Source organism: Citrus clementina, unplaced genomic scaffold (genome assembly GCF_000493195.1).
Source record: "Citrus clementina cultivar Clemenules unplaced genomic scaffold, Citrus_clementina_v1.0 scaffold_3, whole genome shotgun sequence".
NCBI lineage: Eukaryota > Viridiplantae > Streptophyta > Magnoliopsida > Sapindales > Rutaceae > Citrus > Citrus x clementina.
This window is the reverse complement of record NW_006262339.1, coordinates 42064563-42087399: the sequence shown is the minus strand read 5'-3', so window position 1 is coordinate 42087399 and position 22837 is coordinate 42064563. Positions and strand designations below refer to the sequence as shown.

Here is a 22837-nt window from a genome sequence, read left to right as displayed (position 1 = left end):
TGAATCGCTCCCAAGTTTCGAAAAACTGCTCGTCCTCTCTTTGTGTAAACTCTGAAATTTCCCTGCGAATAGCATTGGTTTTATGCACTGGGAAATATTTATTCAAAAATTTCGTTACCATTTGTTCCCATGATGAAATGCTATTGGCAGGTAATGTATTAAGCCATGAACGAGCTCTATCCTTTAAAGAAAATGGGAATAATCTGAGTTTAACATCATCGTCTGAAAAATTTTCATATTTAAAAGTTTGACAAATGGTATGAAAATCATTCAGATGATTATATGGGTCCTCATTTTCTAGGCCATAAAATGTGGGGAGACAATTTAGCACACTAGGTTTTAGTTCAAAGCTCCTAGCAGCTACATTTGGGTATCTTATGCATGATGTGCTCAAATTAGCTAAGGGACTAAAATAATCCTTAAATGGCCTCTCCTGTGGTGCTTGTAAATCCATTTTATTTTTAACGTGTTTGTGTGTGCGAAGTGTTTTTTCTAATTCAAGGTCTATAGGTTCAAGATTTGGTAATAATGACCTACGACCATGCATGCAAAATAAATAAAATAAAAATAAAGATGGGAACAAAAACAAATAAAAATAAAGAAGAGGGAGAAATTACGATACTAACCTTATTGCGCTATTACAACCTTTCTATAAAAATACACAAAAACAAATACATGAAATAAATTAACTAAAAATTAAATTAATAAGATAAAGAAAAAAAAATTATAAAGAAAAATAAATTGAAAATTAAATTACAGAATTTTAAAGAAGAGAAAAAGAAAAGAAATACTAACCTTTAAATGTAGATTAACTTTTTTATTTTTTTCTTTTTTTTTTTTTTAATAATAAAAAAAAAATACAAGAAAACAAATAAAAGAAATTATTCACAAAAATTAATTCTATGAATTAAAATTACTTACCTCCCCGGCAACGGCGCCAAAAACTTGTTGTGCAAATTTTAATGAACTCGCAAGCGCACGAATCTATTGTAGTATAGATCAATGGTGACGAGTGTCGATCCCACGAGGAGGTGGATTTTAATTATATGTAGAATTAATTTTGTAAATGGGTGGTTGGAATTGTGGTGGAAATGATTTGGAATATGCTAAAACTTAAATTAAAATGGCGAGAATAAATTCTGAAATTGGAATTGCAATGGCGAGAATAAATTGAAGTGAAATCTATTGAAATAACGTACTTGGGTATCCGGATCCGTATCAACATGCATCATGGGCTAAATAATCCGTATTAATGCCAATTAAATCATGAGGGGGGAATCCACACCTCATGAACCACGCTCTAATCAATATGGTGCTAAGGGCTTATCGTGCCAAATAATAATAACCTTATACTAGAGAGCCGGTGTAACCAAGGCGGTATCTAGACAAGATCAGTATTATTTGTCGACGATAAGTCAAATCATCCACAAAAACTAGAGGGGAAAAGAAAATAAATTTACCAAATAAAGCCCATGACACATGTTGAGACTTCACCTTCAACCCAAGCTTGAAAGGAAATTAGCTACTCATAATTGAATTAGGGGCAAAATGGAAATTTATTAAAATACGAAGAAAATACAAGATGGAGAGAGAATTACAGAAAATGGAGTCCAAAAATGGATTCAGGGATATCAAATTAGGGGGGGGAGGCCCCCTTTTTATAGATACATGGAGTAAATCATGGCCATCGGATTAAAAACAGTTTGGACGCTCAGGATTGCGCCACGTCATCAGTCAACAGTCCACGGTTTGACCACGCGGATGAACAGTAACACGGTTTGACCCGGATGAACAGTAACGCGGTTTGGTTGAAAATAATCCTGTGTGATGCATGCACCGTACGCGAGATTTTTCGTCCACTGATATGCTGCCACGTCACCGTCAACAGTACATAAGAATTTTAGTCCAACAGGATCGTGACACCTCATCAGTCAATGCCACATCATCGGTCAATGCCACGTCATCGATCCGTCTATGTGAACAGTGTCGTGAACAGTAACGTAGACAGTACCGTATACGTGAATAGTACCGTACATGTGAATAGTGCCATTTTTCCTTTTATGCTCCTCCTAAGGTTTTCGACCGTCCTGAGTTCAAAAGTGATGTCCGTTTTGCCGTCTGATCTCTCCTTTATTGTGAAATGACTATAATGCCCCTAAAATACATAAAATACTTAATTAAAATAACACACACGTAATTACATCACAAGAAGGTTAAATACATAAAAGTAAGGGTTGTTAGTAAGACTTGAAATGTAAAATGACGGTTTTCTCCTTTATAAATATGCATTTTCTAACACTCAACATTACACACCAAGAGAGTGGGCAACGGCAGTTACGCCCCACAACCTCCTTATTTATAGGCTTATGGACAGCGGTTGCCTTATTCCTTGGGAGAGTGGATATGTGCTTCCTTGTACATGCTTGGTGGGTTCCTAGTTTTGTGGGAAATGAATTGAGGTAGGGCAAGGGCAACGCGCCACCTCGCTTTAGCAAATGTGGGTGTCATTTGCAATATGTATATCTAGTGAAAGTGGGCATGTGTTTTGGGATGGCAATTTTGGATGAGAGTGACATCTTTTAAGCACACATAGCTTTTTGTTAGGTTGTAACTTTTCTTATTGAGGGAAATAGAAAAGTTGGAGGCTGGTGTCTCTATAAAACTAAACATGAACCTCATGAATCTTAACTTATTAGTTTTTTCTTCATTAATATATTGTAGCTTACAAGTAATCATGTATTTCTTTAATTCAAAATGGCTTCATAGTTCATTAAGATACAACAACCTTTTGAACTAGATTGTAATTTGACAACACATCATCTTACTCAAACAACTCATTGTTCGTATTATCTGGGTATCTCCCTCATCAACATGTTGTACATCACCATTAACATTCTGTTCAACAACTTATTCATTGTGTGTTTTGTTAACAATATCATTATCATTCGACCAAAATACTTCATCTTCTTTAAACTATAGTTTTACGAATAATTGACTATCAAAATTACAACCAAATAAATTATAATATAGATATTTTATATTTTACAAGAGATTGATTTTTTTATATGTTTAAGAGGCTATTGTCACGTCTCATATATAAGTTTAACAGAAAAGAAAAAAAATAAATAATTTGAATTCTAAATTGCAACCATATTAAACCCTTTTTTAACTCTTTCCAATTTTACCATAACTCAATTTGAATCATTGTTCATCCATGAATTAAAAATGTATACAAATATGAAGAAAAGAAAATGCAATTTCTTAAAACCCCCAAATCAATTGAGACACAAATGTTACATTTTACTTACCTTTAACAAATTAATTGTGAATCCTTTTAGATCTCTTTTTTGACCCCAAGTTTGTTTGCTCACTATTTCAATTTACGTCCTTTCTTCAAAGTTATGTTTTTATGTTGAAGAAAAGACTATTAGACCCCTAACTTTTAGAGGACGAGACAAAAAAATCTTTATCATTAAAAAAAAGACATTCATATCCTTATTTCTTGACGGTTCCCATTTATTTTAATTGAAAATATATTTTCAATTACCAATTACCAATTGTTCTTTAAAGACAATTCACAACCTTTTTTAACATCGAAATCTCCTTTGCAAATGCCTAAGCAGTGCCCATGTCATTTCTTTCGGTAGCTTCTTTAATTGATCTTTGCATAGTTTTCTCCTCTATAATTAATTTTTGCTAAACTCTCAATTGTTGTTGGTTTGGTTTTGGGTTCAACATACCCTTCACCTCATACATCTCTTGATCAAACTCTTATTTAACAAAATCTCTCAATCTCGGAATGAAGAGTAATAAAATTTCAAGAAAAAAAACGAAAGAATTAAAAAATTGAAATAAAAAATCAAATAGAATTTTCCTCAAGTTCAAAGCAGCTTGTGTTTGTTTTCCTTAATTCTCACTTTTTTCCAATAAAAATAAATGAAAGTCCTTCTTGTTCACCTAAGTGCTATTGTGGCTCAAGCAAGAGCTTGCTGCTTTGGGCAGCCAAGCCATAATTGTTTATGAGTAAAGTCAATAAGCCACCACTTTTACTCAAAAGACTTATCAACTTCATGAAAGAAAAGATTTAATAAACCAATATATTGGCTTGTATGCTGAGGGGCATAATAGTAATAATAAGTTAAAAATACATTTTCAGTTAAAATAAATAGAATCAATCAAGAAATTAGGGCTTGAATATATTTTTTAAAATGTAAAAGAGATTTTTGTCCCTTTTCCTAAATGTTTGGGGTTTAACCGTCTTTTTCCCTTTTATATTTTACGCGGTGAATAGATTAATTCTATGTTTACATTTTGGATTCGGATTCTAAAGTGGGAAATCCTCATAATCAATTATTTACTTTCCTTTAGAGTGGAAAGACTAGGAGTCTCACATCGTGGGTCTCACTCGTTTTTTGAGTGGGAGTAGTGGAGATTTTACTCCCACGTTCAATTCCAAAAATTCCCTTAACAAGTCTCAAAAATTACAATCTTACCATCTATAAAATGGGCCAAAATTTTTTAATTTTAAAAAATTAAAATAAATTTAATAAAAATGTTTAACTTACATCAGTAAAAATACTAATAATTATTATTATTTTAAATAATTAAAATTAACAATAAAAATAAATAAGTTACTATACAAATATATGTTCTTTTTATTTCTAATTAAAAGTTACCTATTCTTTATATAACGGTAAAACTATAATTTGTAGCAATTTACTTCCAATTTAAGAAAAAAAAAAACACATAATTAATATTTTGATTGACAATCCACACTCTTTTTCTGATGTAAGTAAACATGCTACTCTTACTTCTGCTCCACTCTCATAATCCCAGAATTTCCACTACTCAAGATTTCTACTTCCATTCAAAAAGTATCCATAGGATAAGTCTAAATGTTCATAATGAAGGGAAAAAAAATGTTAGGGTAAGTTTAAGTTTTTTGAGTTTTATTATAGTAGAGAAGAAAAAAGCCAAAAGGTGGATTTTCATTTTTTGTTTTCTCGACTCAAACCCAAAAGCCTAAGGCATGTGTGTTATTTGATAATTTTAGATTTTCCACTATTTTTTTGACACATGTTGCTGAGCTTTAATATGAAATCTAATGCAACGCACCAGTCAAACAATATTAAAGTTGTAAGTCAACAACTGGAAAAAGTATCAAAAATATACTTCTAACAGAAGGAGGTGTTAGTATACATTCTTCAAATGGAAGGAGTCTGTGGGACTATCCCGACAAACTTTAGGGTGTTAGTGGCTTTTTCCCTTTCTTAATGTAAAATATTGAGTTCTAATTGGAACACTTGTCATAATGTAATTGCTCATTATGTCCATTTCATTAATCATGATTATAACTTTGGTGATTACACACTTTTGATGTGTGGCATAGTGCATGACAATCATGACCGCCGCACCCACAAGATTATCTATCATCGTTACGGTTTGCAAAAGTAATTATTACTATTTTTGCCTGCCCTTTGCGGGGGCAGGGGTAGAAATAAGGGCCCGATTAGGTTGGTATGTATTATTACTATTATCATGTGTGACCTATCATCAACCACCATGTGCTAAAATTTTATTATCTAATAGTGAAAATGTTAATTATTAAAATGGGTAATTGAAAGATACGTCAAATACCAAATCACTTCAAATGCAATTTTTATTTCCTAAGTATAACATTGATTTTTGTACCTTTTAATACAACTATCATAATCGGCACAAAAAAAACAAAAATTGTAGGTAACATAGATGACACTTTGGTTACTTCGATGTACTGGCTCACCCGAGGTGTTGGGCTCGTCCGACTTCCTGAGGTCATCTCTGGGCTTCTTGTTAGCTTAAGCTAGGTCCTTCTTGTTTCTCCTTGAGGCCCAAACACTTAAAAATCTTATCAATTTACACTTTTCCCCGGAACCGTGAATTTACAAGTGAAAATTTTACGACCTTCAAGTCTTCTCCCTGATGGCAGCGAATCCAGAATTGGCAGCCAGTCGGTAACAGTCAGAAAGCAGATTTGGGAATCGAAGCAATCATTAGAGCAAGAATGATGAAAAAATGGGGCAACAAGTGAACCTGACGTCCTGATGTGTTAAATAAGTATCTACATATTAATTTATATAGAGCAAGCTTCCTTTTGTTCCAGTGTAATATTATTTTATTACACGAGAACGGGTTAGATTTCCACGTTGCCACTCGTCGAGTTCAATGTAAACAATGAACAAATTAGCTTCAAGGAATAGCAGGACAAATTATGCCACTTTAAATCCTCTCCGTTGATACAATTAGATGGAGAAACAGGAAAAAGAAATGAAAAAAACTTTAGATGAGTCTCTTCCATTCATTTGTTAGAAGGAGCTCCAGTTAAGTTAAAAAAAAAAAGTACAAATTAAACCGCAACCTTATCTCATGAGCCTTGCAGAAAAGTGATAACTGGATAAATTGACATGTGAAGGGAATTTCATAGCACCACTTTTGCGGCATCATCATCAAAAGGCAGATGGAATGACAGTAATGTGTTTCAGAGGCTGCGATACATCTGTGCCTCCAGCATGCAGCACAAACTCAGCCGGTGAGAATGAGGTTCCATGGCAGACACAGACAATGCTGACCTCCGTTTTCGTATATCTGTACAGAAACCCATTAATGGTTTTCCCATTGGGACCATTCCCTGTTGTTGAAACACATGGCATATGAGGAAGGGAAGGTGTATTTTGACTCTGAGTTTGCGGTTTGGGAGGCTTGCCCACGTCCTTCTTTGATTCTTTTGATCCAGTAGGGGACAGATTTTCGGTAGTTGAGACAGGATTCTGAGAAGAGGCTCCATGAAGTTCTGTTGCAACTTCTTCCTTAGGTTTAGCCGGGCTGCAGTCAACCGCATTTGATAGAGCCTTTTGCTGCACAAAGTTTGTGGTACAGTTTGTAGGTGGGCTGCATTGGGCATCCTTAGATGATGTCTTTGGCTTGCCACTGTTTGTGGGACAATTTGACATTTCGTCATAAAATTGGGCAGTCTCCCTGTGTGGGGATGTACTGTGTTCAGATTGGCCCTTTGTATCATCTGCCTTCGAATTTTGCAATTTACATTGCTCTGGTGGAGAGTGACTTGAATGGCTTCTCGTATCACTACTGCCGCCACCTGAAAATATTAGCAAACAATCACTAGTCTTGGTTTCGAAGGTTGACTTCTTCCAATTTGCAGCAAAGATCAGTTTGAAATATAGAGGTATAGAAACCTTGGTGAATCAGCTCATCTAAAAGCTGAATGTAAATCCTTAGCAGTAATTCAAAGAAGAACTAACATCTTTGAAAAAAAGTAGTCTCCACTCTCCACTCCACAGTTAACCAGCATCTTAAGCTGGTTTGACGTGCATGCTTTGATCAAGTCCGCTTTATGACTGAAAAAAGTCTAAGAGGGAAGGAGGGGAGGAAAAAAAACTAACGTAAAAAAACTAAAATCAATATTCATCAAAGACAGCACTATCAGCGTCGCAATCTAGATAGTGGGAGGGAAAGAAGTTCAGACCAGCTTACAGAGATAAGCTGTCATGGATGAAATTGAATCGTGGATGACATCTTGAACATATGGTTGCAACATTCAAATAATCATCCCTAAATAAAGCCACTATTGCAGCAATATAAATGCCTCAGAACCTAAGTGCACAGATGGAAAATTTAATTTCCAGTTTCTGCATATTACACAAATGCTTACGTATTCTCCTTTACATTTACAGCTCTTATGGGACGGCGAGTCAGAAAGGAAAATCCTCGTATCTGTGATGGCTGAGGGACAGAAGGGACAATGTTAGCCATAGCCCCTTCCAGATCACTTTCATTTATATCGGCTGTGATGTAATAAAGTATTAATTTTAAAATTCTACTAGAAAAACAGCACCACACAAAGCAAGGCCATAGCCTAAATGCTACATTGTTTATAACTTATAAATTTTAACAATGGAGATCTCAGATAAAAATATTTAATAAAGAAAAAATTGGGAGATCAAGATTGGTGTGGTAATCATCTCCAAAAGTTAAATTTCCTCATTTTCTGAGATCTTGGACTCAATTGATATCCCATTAAGAAATATTGCCTTCATTTTATTTAGAACAAGAGAAATGTAGTCGAGCAATTCTTTTGGTACCAAATTAATAATTTATATCATCAAAGAATACATATAGTGATAGAAATAACGAAACAAGCATACCCAGTTTGAGGAATATCAAATCTTGAATATTTACCAGGTCCCGCTAATCGAGAGCCGGACAATAGTGTAAAGTCTAAAATTTTCTACCTTCTCAGTTTTCAGTTTCACAATTCAAAATGTTTTCCATTTTTCACGTGATTCTCGATTAGTGGGATTTACAAATGATATGAACGTCAAGGGTCCATCTAGATAGCATTTATTTGGGAAAAAAAATTAAAACCAAAGAATGAATGAAAAATAAAAGGGAGAAGAAGCAACAGTTATCACAGATCAAAGAATGTACCTTCATGAGAAGAGCTTCTGTAATCCGAAACTGCAGAGGAACCGGGCGACCCATTGGACCCTGCTTTCCAACTATTCTGGTCGGAAGCACACCCATTACCCATATTGCGACCCGACTCCTGACCCGACTGAAAGGGCCTAAAACTCCGATTCACCACCGACTGCACCTGATAATTCCCGACACCTTCACCACCAGCGGGCCAGCACGGCACGACATTCAGACAAGGATACTGAAACCCATTTGCAAACTGCACGTACTGTAACGGCGGATACGGGTACATAACCGGACAGACTGTAGAATTGAAACCAACATTTTGTTCGACAGTTAAATTCAAATTCACATTTTTCATCTCCATATTGCTTCTGGGCCCCCTTTCTCCTTCTTCTTCGTCTTCTGCTCTACTTTTCTTGCACTCTCGCTGTTGCTCTTTAGTTTCAAGCTCTGGTGATTTTAACCACATCTTGTTATCGAGGCCGACTCCATAGCCACTGCTATTAATATTGTTACATGATATTGTTATTTTCTTTTGCTGTTTTTCTAGTCGTTTCCTCTTCGCTTCCAGTCTCCGTAACGCCTCAAACTCTCGCTTGCTTTCAACCTGAAGACGATCACTATTATTATGATGACTTTCTCTCAGATCTGAACCGGGTGGTTCGTTCTTCGTCATCGCGTGACTCGGGTTCTGCCTCTCCGACCTTTGAAAACCGCCGCCTATCGACAACCCTAACTCAAGCTCGATCTCTTCTTCCCGTTTTACCCCTATCATTTCAGAATTTTTCTCCATTCAACGACAGATAAGCTTCCAGCTATAGCTTCATAATGATGCACGATATCCTAGTGTTATGTAACATCTTGAAAGTTGAAATGTCCCCGATTCTATGAGGATAGAAAATTTGAGAGACAAACCAGGGGAAGGAAAGAAGAAACAACGCCACGTGGCGAGATGGGAGAAGGCGAAAGGAACGGTGGTTGACACGTAACAGATACCATGCGGGGATATCTTAAGCGCTTTCAACGTAAAGCTGCTGGTTTAAAACAACTGTTTGCAAACGTTAATGACTTTTTTAATCCGTCAAATTTAGCGGGAAAGCGCTTTTGGTGTTTTGTTAAACTCAGATGAATCATCAAACAAGCTCCTTCAAATTAAAAAACGAAAAGTCCATCGAAGATGCCTGTCTGCTGTTGCCACGTGTCGCCTTTGCATGAAGACCGAAGAAATTATACACCTGTTTGTTTCCGGTATCGTTAATAACAGTACGGGTGTCTCTAGTATACGGACACGTGTTATTAGATCTTCCCTGTCCCCTCAAATCTCGACCATCGTTTTCTCTTTACGAAATTGCAGGCAGAGAAGGCTACGTATCGGCATTAGGTACTGACACGTGTTCGGCAGTAAGGTGGAAGTGGGCCCGAGTGCCCGTGCGCAGGTTGGTCTGAATCAAACACGTGGCTGGAACTGATTGTATCACAGCTCAGCAAAATCAAGTTGCTTTGCGTCTTTTAAGATATTAACGTGAACGTGTCGAGTTGTCCGTATCCTGGGGTTAAGGTAATACGTGGAACCAGCGGTGTGGATAAGGAGGCTGAGTGGTCTTTAGGGGAACGGACACGTGGAGATAATTTACGGGAAGGTAAGCGATTAGAGGATCAGGTTGGGCCCGACTAGACCGCGGCCTTTGAAAGTCTTGCGACTGAATGGAAACTGGAACGACGCATGGAAGACACGTGTTTTTGTTGAATAAGTTGAACAGAGGATCACGAGGTGCGGGAAGCCGGAAGAGTCTAATAGAGAAAATTAACCCTGCATGATGATTGCACATGTGGGCTCCAGGTTTAAGATCTCTGGGATCGCCTCATGGAACATCTTTTTGGATTTTTGTCATTAACGTCTGTTAAATTGAAGTTAAAGTTTTATTAATATAATTTTTTATTTATATGATCAAAATTTTATTTAAATTTTATGTTTATTATATATTATTTATTTTATTTTATAATTATAATTTTTTTCCATAATAACTGTAGTTTAAAAATTACAGTATCTCAATTCAAAATAAAACTTAGGTGGGCTTATTTCACATTTTCTTTACCTTTTCCCCATAACTTTTTAAATAAAGATTATTTAAGTAAATAATAAATTTAAATTATTAATAAAAAGTTTTATTAAAAATTATAGAAAAAGTATTTTAATTAAAAATTTTAAAAGTTATGTTATAACAAATAAAATATAAAATAATTAATAGGTATTTTACATAATTTAACCTTTGTAAAAAGTTCTCAAATCTTTACTTTCGAAACCCTAAAATTCAAATCCTTTTGTTAGGCAAAATAACTTATTTAATCTCAAAAACTCTACTCAGTACTTATTTTGACATAGCTAGTGGCGAAGCTAGCACTTTTTTTTGGGGTGGGCTAGATTTTTTTTAAAATTCAATTACTTCCCAAAAAAAAAATTATATACAAATGAAATTATTAAAATACAATAGACAAGTAAAAAACTAATAATAAAACTATAAAAGTACAATGTAAATAAAAAAAACACTATCGACGAAATTTTATCCGATTCTTCAAAAAAAGAAAAACTCATATATTATCGTATCTGAATTATATTGTGTGCGATACTAATGTATTAGAGAATTATTAATTATGCGGGTGCAGCAGAGGCTGACCGTCGATCTTGAGATGGCAACTTGATGACTTGAATAGCTGAGTTTTGGGAAATTTTAACTTTGGATAATTGGATCAATTAGTTAGGGATTTGAGTGAGTTTTTCGATTTAGAGAAAATAGATATTGACTTTAATTATTAGTTATATTTTTATATTTTACTATATATTTTTTAAAAAGAGTAAATTTATAATTAATTATTTTTTTTTAAGAAACTAACCTGGGCTACAGCCCGAGTTAGCCTTCTTCGTAGCTTCGCCCCTAGACACAGCTTATCTAGTAGTCATAAGTGCTTATTTAATCTCATAAACTCTTATCAAAATTTTTATTATTATTTGATTGTTTTTTAAGTAAAGTTTTTGAAGATTAAATAAGTTATTTTGAATTTACTAACAAAAACTCAAATTTTGGGCTGAAAAGCTTTTTTTAATATTAAAATATTTAAAATATATTTTACTTATCTGACAATTTTATTTTATTCTTTTTATAACAAAACTTTAAAAAATTTCTATTAAAATAATTTTATAATTTTTAATAAAAACTTTCATTCACAACCAAACAACTAAAATTTTTTAGGTAAAACTATACTTATAAAAGCTCTGTTAATAAAAGATCTATTTAAATAAATTATATTTGATAAGCTAAATCAAATAAAGCATTGAAATAAAACTAAATACCAAAAATTTAAAAAGAACTTTTGAGATAAAATAATTGCATATAATTATTAAATAAACCATACTGAACATACGTTAAGTTGGGTACAAATATAATTTCTCATCTTTTGTTTTTTAAAAAAAAATTACCATCTAGAATATAATGAAAGTTGTTGCTTCATGACCAATGGCGAAGGTGAACCAATATTTTAGTTCAATGGAGACTATGGTACGTTTGTATAAATGGATTATTCTGGATTAGCTCTTATAATTAGATTGGATTACATTGTATAACATAGTATTAGCTTTCGTTTGGTATAATATCATACATAACCATGTTAAGTTTACTTTAATGAATCTAAAAGAACTATTTAAATAATATATCATTTTTTTAATCATATTACTATTTGTTAAATTTGATATTTAAGTATCAATATTAGGTAAATAAATAATTGAATAATTTTTTTAAGTTCAATATATTTCATACTAGTTAAAATAAATTACTGAATTAAAATTTTGTATTAATACTAAATTTAGACCCATGTGAATTAGACTAAACTTTTTTTATAGCCGAAGATAACTCTAAATTAGACTAAACTTTTTTTCACTTTCAAATTAGTCTAATCTCACCTTATCCAACATTCGTTGCCTATAATTCAGAAATCATAAACTTTAATAAAACTGTTGCATAAAATCAGTATAATTTATAGGGCAAAGGATGAGAACTCTAATAGAAAAACCATAAATTTAGTGGGTCATAATACAAAATCTAGAACAATAAGACGGTCGAACATAAAATATACAAAAAAATGAAAAAGGTTGGGAAAATTTCAATTGGCATCTTATTGTTTCTGATAATTTTTCTTTAGCTTACCGCTGTATAAATTCTTATGCCTAGACCACGACTAACTATTTCGTAGCGACTTCTTATATTTTAGTTCAACAGTGGCATCATGCCTGAGCTGATTGCTCTTAATTAATAAAATAATTAGGAGAAAGTCATAAGAGATAAAACAAGTTATTTTACGAATTTTTACAAATGTTGTGTAAATCTCTACTTATCGAGGCCCAGCCCACTCTGCATGCGAGCCGTAACAAAATGTTTTGGCAATGAATTTTACTACCGTTGATTTCTATTTCAAATGGTTTTACTAAAAAATTATTAAAAGAGTTTAGTTTTTCATACCCCTCTAAAATTCTTATAAAATAAAATCCTATTTTTGTAAGCATAATTTTATTACTAGTTGAAATTACGTTAAAGGGCAAATTAAATTAAAATATCTTTACTCTCAATTATAAAGCCTACTATATTTAAATTTTAACATATTATATAATTATTTTTTATAAAATTGAATTTAATTAGAAATCTATGAAGAAATAAATTCTCTATCGATTGATATTTTATTATGAAAAAATATATTGAAAATTTAATTAATTTATTCTTAGATGATATTTGAATTTAATTAAAACTCTATTTTTTTTAATGTAAATATGAAAATATATTAAACTGAAAAGTGAAGAGTTACAAAAGTATAATCAAAACTCTATTGTGTCTTACTAGAGTTTCATAAGAGTATTCATAAGATCATTTAAAGATCTTGTGTGTGTGTGTGTGTGTGTTTTATTAATATCGTATGAGTAGGACTAAATTTAATTATTTTCAAAAAAAAAAAAAAAAATCACCAGAGCGAAGTATAAAAAATCACCAGCCCTTAATGTAGAATTAGAATTATTGATTTTCCACAGGATCAAAAGATTCATAAAGCATTAAGGGCTGCAAAAGCAAGTGTAGGATTTAAAAATAGAGATAAGTTTGCGACGCTTCTGTCAAAGGTTTTGTGGATATAAATTAATCGTTCATTCAATCCTCATGAGACATGAAAAGATGGTCATCTGCTTTTCTAATGTAACCAAGACCGTTTATAAAGCCAGAAGCACAAGCACCATTAAAATTTAAACTGCAAAATTAGGACGAAATGAAAACAAGTGATCTAATGGTACATCACTGCATTTTAGTTACCTTCTCAAGAAACGGAAAATCAAAAATTTAAATGGGCATCCGCATGAGAAGTTGGCCTTCCTTTAAACTGCAAAATCAAGGATGGATAATTATGAACGAAAACCAAAATACACAGTGTGCAAAGATTATATAGAAACCGAAAAAGAAAAATTAAGGGTACATACCTTTTGATGTAATAGTAACAAAAGTCAGCCAAGATGAATGTCTGAATCATTTCCGCAAGAAAAGCCACTGGAAACCAGAGGTATCCATGACCAAGTAAAAATAGATACCTCCCTCTTGTCTCAATAAGCTGCATATGAATCACAATGTATTGTGTTCTTAGAAATAGACGATCACAAGGAAAATTAAAAAAGGTTTATATATTGTTTTAGAAACTAACCTGCAAAATCCAATGAGCAAAGGACAAGAATCGAGCAACGCCCAAGGCAAATACATAATGGGATGTAAATGGTTCAATCATCTGAAATCATGTAACAAGAACAGCACCAAGTTACTAAGTGTAACACAAACAGCTGCTAAATTTAGTGGTGAGCAAAAGTGCAGGAGATTATACTTTAGCATTCTGCATCAGCCGAAGTTGAGGCAGCACTGAAACAGATTCTACGTACACACAAAATGCCCACAGGATCCCGCTCAAGTTTATGAGTCGATTAGAAGGGTGGACTATGAAAGCAAGGATAGCACTAGGCACCGCCTGTCATCAAGTTTGAAGAGAACTTGATTACTGCGATAAACTTATTTCATATATACACTCTTTGTCAAAGAGTTCGAGTTAATAACGATTGTTGTTCTTTTCCAAGCAGGCGGATGCAGAGCATACTACATAAAATTGAACCATCAATGTTGATAGTAATAAAATAATATTACGTTTACACTTAAAACATACCTCAACTCCTCAAGTATATAATACACATTAAGAATCCAAGACAGCTTTCATTATTATAAATGCATCATTATTAAAGAGAAAGTCACATTGAGATCAACACAATAGAAGATACCCAGACAACTTTCAAACAGGTAAATCAGCAACTCAAAAATTATGGTAAATGATAACACATAGTATCTCCTATAAAATATTTTATTGAATTTATAGACAAAGGATAGGTTCTTTAGCATCAGTTGCTTTTGTTTGTTTCACACACAGTCAACTTATGGATTCACATCTGGAACATAGTCACACAAAGCTTAGTGAAAAAGACATATTATTTGACACTTTTTTCCTAATGAAATTCTTTGAACAGTTTTCAAACAAAATTTAGATAAATGGATCATGATATGACAATAAAACAATGCACATACTATGTAGTATATAGGAAAGTTATCTAGCTCCTTGATGTAGGTTGACTTCAACTTGAACCGTATCATATATATAACCCAAGCAGTGGACGCAAGGGTTGCAAAATCTAGCACGGTGTGAATATCAGCCTCCATAATTATGCTGCAGACCAATCTCAGAGCTAGGAACATAGCTGTGAGTTCTTGAGTCTTCAGCGAAAGACCTGATCAAAAAGACAAAGAAAACTGATAATTGAAAAGCCCATATTGACATTGTGATATTGCCAATTGAAACTTTAATAATGCGAAAGGTATTATCTCCTATTACTGCATCATCAAAATTATGATTCTACTTGTCATAAATGAAATTAGGATTGAAAGAAATTGATTATGGGATTTCACTTCAAATGATCCATGACCGGTAAAAATCAAAACTATGGATCTGTGCAATTGCTCTATTAGTCTTATACATACTACCAAGGAAGAACTAAGAACTGTTTTTTTTTTTTTTTTGGGTTAATGTGTTGAACTATTTGAACCTCTTCAAGCAAAAAGCTTCGTGCCAATGCAGAGGATCCTACCAGTCATATTATGTAAAGGAGCCTAACAGAGTAACAGGTCTATGTAATCATTTAGTTTCAATGAAAATTGAATGTAAAAATGTTGCCTTTACCAAGAATATGCTCATGGACTTGAGTTCCTAATCTAAACTCTCATTAGCCCCAAAATCCAGTCATCTACATACGAGACAACAATTAAATATTCTTAAAACCCTAATTCAGCAATCTGAAACTAAATTTCATTTTGACTAATGCATCTATTTTATTTTTACATATTTTCTTCATAAAATTGTACATTTTTCAGTGTGTGCACAGTTCGGTTTTGTTCGTTGGTTCGTATTCAAAAAAAAAAAAAAAAAAAATTTACAAAGGTTTGCATCGATGGGACCCAATAACCATCAAACATTAGCCCCTGTTATTTATTATATATTCAAACTCGGGCAACCCCAGATGCGAAACATGGGCACATGTGTTTTGCTAAAAAGTATAACTGAAGCAAGAAAAGCAATCAATTTCGAGAGAAAAAAAAATCAAAATTCTAAATAATTATAAACATAAAAGCAAAAAAAGAAAAAAAGAATTTAAAGGGGAAAATGTTGATGTATATGATAATACCAGAACAGGTATTCTTGGTGGTGAGCTTGTAAATCAAGACCATGATCCCAGCAGCATGAATGGCTTCAGATGCAACGAAGAAATAATCATGATTTTTAACAAAAAGCTTCATGGCCACCAAAGAGCACACGGTAAAAACCACAGCAAGGCAGCTCTTGACCTTCATTGGCTGCCTCATCAGCCATATTAGCACCGCATTCACAGGCGATTTCCCCCTCCTCGTCCCCATTTTCCTCTCCCTTTTTTCTTCTTCTAACGAGAGAAAAACTGATGATATTGGGATAACCATAAATTTTTTTTTAAAAAAAAAATAAATATGTAATTAAATATTTATTTTGTGACATGCGTTTTGATGAAGATGGCGACGACAGAAGGGCCGTTTCGTGGAGACACGAAGGGTGCATGCAGTTGGTGAAGTGGCGTTTAATTTGCTTCCATGTTCGGTACCAATAATAGTTTGCCACGTGTTTAATTTCTTGGGACACAGTAGATATGATCCCGAAGTAGGTGCTTTCCCCGTTTGGTAATGTTCGATTGGCACATTTACTGTTTTTTAATTTGAATATGTGGGCTGTTGACTTTTCGATGACTTTTCTTTGTTTTTCTTCTTGTTAGAGCTGATGTTGGCCTGCATGGCCGTGCTTTCAATGTTAGCCGTTAGATCTCTAATCAACGGTCATATGGATAAATTAATTATCACTGGCTGTAGAGATTGTATAACATTGATGGTCAACATTGGGGTCGTTGAGTGGGTCATCTATGAAATAAAACTTCCATCTGCCTGACGGGGCATTAATTAGATGTAACGTTTTAGAATTTATTTCATGAAAATTGATAATCGTTGTGTATCACATGTTACGAAATCACGTCCTTTTGGTTGTTTTTTGAACAAACAAAAAAAAAAAAAAGTGTAGTTTTCATAGTAATTTTGTCTTTCTTTCGTTCGGGTGTGATGGACGATCAAATATAAATGCCTTAGGATTATACTACGTATTTTAAAATTTTATCTCAATTAATATGACGTGATCTTAAATTAAACGGTGATATATGTAATGTGATATTTATTAGGCACTTGATATTTTTTCACTAGTTTAGTTTCTCATATCAAAACATATATTTCTTATTTTTAATACTTAATTTTTTATTTAGTTTCTATTCATGTGATTTATTTAATTTATAATAAATATAAATAAAAGAATAATTGAAAATAAGGGTAATATTATAAATTTATACTATCATGGAGGTTTTTGGTCATTATAAAAACATCAGGAGGAGAAATTGTATATGTTGATTACTGTAGGGGAGAAATTAGCAATCTCCCTAGTTTGATAATACTGCAATTTTCAATATAATTGTTATTTACGGTACTGTAAAAATAATCACATGTGAAGATAATCAGTTAAATATTTGATAAAATTATTTTTAAAATTCAGTGAATTTTAAAAGAAGTTGTATATATTTAGTAAATTTTACTGTTAAACTAATGTAATAATATAAATGACTAAAAGAAATATATTGTTGAATACAATCTATTTGCACATTCATAAATATGTATATAAAATATTTTTATTGTGTATATATAATAATTGATAACTAAAAATAAATATTTTAATATCATTAATTTCATTTTTATTTTATTATTCCAACATAATTGGTAATAATAATTATCTCCTTAGACTTAATGATTTTATTTTTTTATTAAATTAGTGATATTATCTTACCATCTATTTGATAAATGTTATATAATTCAAAATAAAATTTTAAAATATATATCTAAAACTACTCTTTAATAACGATATTGAGTACTAAATGAGAGCTAGGCACTCACATCTTAGACAATCAAGCTCCAATGTTCATTTATATATCTAAAGCTCTCTATAACTATATTATTGGGACCAATTAATTTTATCACTACAAGGAGGTTATAACTTAGTATAGGTTTATTACTTGGACTTGGTTATCCTTAATTCAAGTAATATAAATAAGAATGCATTAATAACTAATTAATAGAACATGTCAATTCCATGAATCTCTGAACATACTTGAAAAGTTAGAAATATTTTGACTGACTTTAATAAAAAGGTGTCCATATTAACAATTTATTATGTACCTGCACGTTCGAAGATGTGGTAACAATTTTAAAAAATAAATCATTATCTCAAAAAAACTTTAGAAAAATATTTTATTCTATATTAAATTTTTAATGTAGCACATGTATTTTTATAATATATAAATTATTATTATTATTATGTGGAGACAAGTTATTTAAAATATAATTTTTTATAACTTATTATAATGTAGAATTTATTTTTATTTGTAATTAGCCCAAATTAAAACTACAATTTTTTTTATGACTAATCAAAGATTTTACTTATGTAAAATATTGCTGGAGAGAAATTTTACTGTACTTTTGGTTTCTATTAGGGGTGGCCATTTGGTTCGGTTTTCATCGAACCGAACCGAATCGAACCGATATTTTCAATTCGGTTCGGTTCGGTTCGGTTTTAAATAAAAAACCCGAATGGTTTGAAAATTGAAGAACCGATTGGTTTCTATTCGGTTCGGCTCAAAACCGAACCGAACGGAAAAACCATTCGGTTCTTTCACTTAAAAATAAAAAATATTTTAATATTGATATATATATAGGTAAAGTGAACGGAAAAAACCTAAATCTCACACTCTCATCTCTCAAACACGGCGGCAGCACACCTTCCCTCACTCTCACACTCTAATCGGCACATTTTATTTCTACCATCGGCAACCGCTCTTCTCTAACACCATACATGCAGTTGGCAGCCGCTCCTCTCGCACCACACAACCATCGTCAACCCTTAGTACAGCCGCCTATCAGCCACCGGCCGTTCGTCACAACCCCACAACAGCCGTCCTTCAGTCGCAATCATCGCAGGCCGTCGGCCACCACACAAGGATTCTTAGTTTCTTCTTGTTTCTCTCACAACAAATGTTATAGATCTAGATCTATTTCTTTGTCTAAGTAAATTTTGATTTTTTTCCGCATTTTTTGGGTTGCTAGCTTTTGGTTTATTGTATTTGATGTTGTTGCCGATTGCTAGCTTTGACACCCATGTGTTGGCCTCGTTTGGTTGGAAAAATGGGGATTTTGATGGCCTTGTTTGGTTACTAAAAATGTTGATACGGAAATCTCGTGTGCAGGCCTTGTTTGGTTGTGGGAAAATGGTGATTTTGAAACCCATGAGATTTTTGGTTTGTTATTATTTTTTGTTTTTGTCGATTTATAATGTGTTGGGGCATTATTATTTTGCTGAATTTTATTATATTGAATGTAATGTTAACACTGTGGGAGTTTCTTACGTGAGAAAATTATAGAGTTGAAACCGAAAAGAACCGAAATAATCTGAACCGAACCGAAATTCAGAACCAAACCGAATCGAGCCGAAAATTTTCGGTTCGGTTCGATTCGGTTCGATTCGGTTTGGTTCTGAATTTCGGGTTGCTTTCGATTCCGATTTGGGAGAACCGGTTGGTTTCAATTCGGTTCAATTTTTTTCTAAACCGAACCGAACCGAACCGAACCGTATTGTGCCAGCCCTAGTTTCTATCATGCGGACGAAAGTTAACCATACTACCGTTGCGTGGTTCACATGTTTTGAAAAGTTACACTGTCCCAGTGGCCTTAAAGTCATCGTCTGTTTTGACATTTTGTGTGATTTCATTCTTGACGGCTGACTTTGGTTCACATTGACAAGTCCTCTTGAAAACGACACGAGACCTCGTGAGATCACAACATGATTTCTTGTAAAAAAAACTATGTTGCAAAGCGTTTGATCCGAAGAGGACAAAGTTATGGTACCTTTGCGGTTGTTGTAATGTATCTGGATCCTCCTTTATTTCAAGCAATTAGAAATTTCATTAAAACAAGTAGTCAACAAGTCAACAAGCGTTGCAGCCACACAATAGTAGAACTTTGAGAAATTTTTGAATATTTTGAGATGGTAGTCATACATTAATGCAAATACTATTATAATATATATAATATATATATACATTTATACATTTATTATTATAATATATATACATTTATTTTGAAGAGCAATCATGTAATTAATAGTTATATAAAATTTAATTACATATATCATAATATATATATTTATATTAATTAATTATATTATTTCTTATTTAGTCTGAACTTTTTTCTATCTAACTTCTTATAATAAAGTAATTGATTCATAACTAACAAGCGCGTAGATCATTTGGTATGAGACTGTTATATCTTAACTAAGGTCTTCAGTATTAGACTTAGAAAAGCAGCTGCGTTCCCGGCTCGAATCTAGATTAGTATGGGATACAGCTTTGCTTCCTTAGTGATCCTACCTAACTCGAATTTAGATTAGTTGGGATAGCAGATAGTTTAATACACCGAAAAAAAAAACTGATTCATAGACATAAAGTCATTTAGTATGCTATCCAAAAGAATGGCGGGGGGGGAAGGGAATTCTTAATCGTTTCCACCTATTGAACATAAATCACATATGAATCGGATTTCCATTCTTTCACATGGATCGAGTCCATATTATATATATATTTTTAAAAAGTTTTATTATATTTTATTGTCTTTAGACTGAGATACGTACATCCGTCACAAACTCCAGGCACTCAGGGCACAACTTGACATTAGTCAAGCAGCTTCATACATTTTCAAACATAAAAAAACTTCAGAGGCGTTGATAAAGATCATCAGAAAGGCGCGGTTTGATGACAACTTCAACAGGGTTCAGTTTAGGCAAGGCAATGCCCAAGCCTTCCTTCATGTCAACGGGTATACCCCCCACGGTTGCCAAATCAAACCCCTGAAGAATCCGAGCAAGCGTTAATTGAACAATCTGCAAGCCAGATGTCATTCCAGGGCACGATCTTCTTCCGAAGCTGAACGGAATATACTCAAAATGTTGAGTGTTGACATCAACATCAGCATGAGTTGTCAGAAACCTTTCTGGTCTGAACTCGCACGGATTTTCCCACATCCGAGGGTCTCTGTGCAGCTTCCATACGTTCACGATCAAACGCGTGCCTTTCGGGACATGATAGCCACCAATTTCACAATCTTCCATGGCTTCCCGAATTCCTGTTACAGGACCCGGTGGGTAAATCCGCAGAGTTTCTTTGACAATGGCTCGAAGGTATTTTAGGTTCTTCATATCTGACTCGTTTACCCATCTATCTCTTCCAACATGGACGTCCAACTCTTCCTGTGCCTTCTTTAGCTCTTTCGGGTGATTGAGTAACAAAGACAGTGTCCAAATTATTCCGAGATATGTGCTTTCTGAGCCTGTAAATATTAGAATCTACAGAATAATTTTGATTAGTTGTATGAGTTTCCGTCTCAATTGTTTACCATTGAATAATTATCATTATAGAAAACAGAAAATTATACAATCAAACTTACAAGAGCTGTTGCCTTGATGACAGTATCCCTTGTATGACCACTCATCACAGTATTGTCTTCAATTTTCGATAGCAACACGTCCATGAAGTCACCTTCACCCTGTAATTTTCTCTGGGCATGTTCTTCAAGCCAGTTGCCGATCACGTCGTCAATTTTCTTTGCAGTCCTCCGCATAGAGCCTATGTGACCCTGAAAATCAATCCATTCAAGCCACGGTATGGCATCTCCCAAAACAAAAACCCCTGTCAGATACGTAGCTTCTTTTATGGCTCTATTGATACGCCATCCCTCGCTGCCTTGTTCACCAAATTCTCTAGCTGAAAATCTCTTTCCGGCTATCAGTCGTAGGCTTATATTGAAAGTCAGTTGTTCTATTAACTTGCTGATCACCACCTTCGCAGGATTGAATGCGTTTTCTGAGCAACGTGAGTACAAGTCTTTGATGAAAGTGTCAACTTCTGAGTAGCGAACGTGCTTTAGCAATTCAAGCCGGTGACTGGAGAGCAGATCTGTGGTGGCTATTTTGCGAATATCACGCCAGTACCGGCCGTAGGGAGCAAGCGCAAAAACGGCGTTGTCGTAACCCAAGTACTTGCCTGCTGCTATACTTGGCCTTGTGGCCAAAACTCTGTCATTGGTAGTGAAGCAATCCTTCACAATTTCCCAACTGCTCACAATCAACGTTGGATGCTTGCCGAGCCTGAGGGAGTAGATGGGGCCATATTTGTCAGCAATGGCTCCGAGTATTTTGCAAACAGGTTCTTCGGCAATCAGAAGAGGCAAATGGCCGATGAGTGGCCATGCCCCAAATGGTTCGGGGGCTGTATTTTTCTTGCTTTTGTTTTTGGATTTTGCTACGATTCCCCATAAGAAATAAAGAATCAGCAAAGCTAAGAGCTCCAAAATTGGTAGCTTGAAAGAAATAAAATCCATGGTGGTTTAGGGAGAGTGTTGTGGCGAAGCTACATATGACTTGCACTACTATTTATAATAGATTTTGAGTTATTAGGTAGGCGTCAGTCAAATAATACTTTACATATTTCCTTATTTTATTTGTGAGGTGGAGATTTCGTGAAGCATATTAAAAAAAAAGAATTTGGTTACGTTGAAACTGCTCTAAGATAGAAAACGCATTAAAA

At 33.7% G+C, this 22837-nt stretch overlaps 3 protein-coding genes across 3 annotated transcripts; all 3 read right to left on the bottom strand.

Moving 5' to 3' along the window:
- Positions 1-6200: 6200 nt before the first annotated feature.
- Positions 6201-9729, bottom strand: LOC18049181. Its single transcript, XM_006443489.2, has 2 exons — positions 8485-9729; positions 6201-7135 (listed from the first exon to the last, which is right to left on the bottom strand). The coding sequence occupies exons 1-2, from the start codon at positions 9266-9268 to the stop codon at positions 6486-6488; spliced, it is 1434 nt and encodes a 477-aa protein (XP_006443552.1). The 5' UTR covers positions 9269-9729; the 3' UTR covers positions 6201-6485.
- A 3893-nt stretch (positions 9730-13622) lies between these two features.
- Positions 13623-16682, bottom strand: LOC18049180 (putative ER lumen protein-retaining receptor C28H8.4). The gene is made up of 6 exons (XM_006443488.2): positions 16274-16682; positions 15123-15322; positions 14377-14517; positions 14203-14283; positions 13985-14112; positions 13623-13887 (listed from the first exon to the last, which is right to left on the bottom strand). The coding sequence occupies exons 1-6, from the start codon at positions 16560-16562 to the stop codon at positions 13848-13850; spliced, it is 879 nt and encodes a 292-aa protein (XP_006443551.1). The 5' UTR covers positions 16563-16682; the 3' UTR covers positions 13623-13847.
- Positions 16683-20887: 4205 nt separating this feature from the next.
- On the bottom strand, positions 20888-22636 carry LOC18049179 (cytochrome P450 82G1). Its single transcript, XM_006443487.2, has 2 exons — positions 21699-22636; positions 20888-21597 (listed from the first exon to the last, which is right to left on the bottom strand). Exons 1-2 carry the CDS (start codon positions 22629-22631, stop codon positions 20968-20970), a joined length of 1563 nt encoding a protein of 520 aa, XP_006443550.1. The 5' UTR covers positions 22632-22636; the 3' UTR covers positions 20888-20967.
- Between the last annotated feature and the right edge of the window lie 201 nt (positions 22637-22837).

Excerpts from the sequence above, each read along its gene's own strand:
- LOC18049181 (XM_006443489.2), bottom strand. The coding sequence starts at position 9,268 with ATGGAGAAAAATTCTGAAATGATAGGGGTAAAACGGGAAGAAGAGATC. Across the intron at positions 7,136-8,484 it reads CAGAAGCTCTTCTCATGAAG|GTGGCGGCAGTAGTGATACG; the intron begins GTACATTCTTTG and ends TAATATTTTCAG.
- LOC18049179 (XM_006443487.2), bottom strand. The coding sequence starts at position 22,631 with ATGGATTTTATTTCTTTCAAGCTACCAATTTTGGAGCTCTTAGCTTTG. Across the intron at positions 21,598-21,698 it reads TCATCAAGGCAACAGCTCTT|ATTCTAATATTTACAGGCTC; the intron begins GTAAGTTTGATT and ends ATTATTCTGTAG.
- LOC18049180 (XM_006443488.2), bottom strand. The coding sequence starts at position 16,562 with ATGGTTATCCCAATATCATCAGTTTTTCTCTCGTTAGAAGAAGAAAAA. Across the intron at positions 15,323-16,273 it reads CACCAAGAATACCTGTTCTG|GTCTTTCGCTGAAGACTCAA; the intron begins GTATTATCATAT and ends CTTTTTGATCAG. Across the intron at positions 14,518-15,122 it reads ACTTTCCTATATACTACATA|GCGGTGCCTAGTGCTATCCT; the intron begins GTATGTGCATTG and ends ACTTGATGACAG.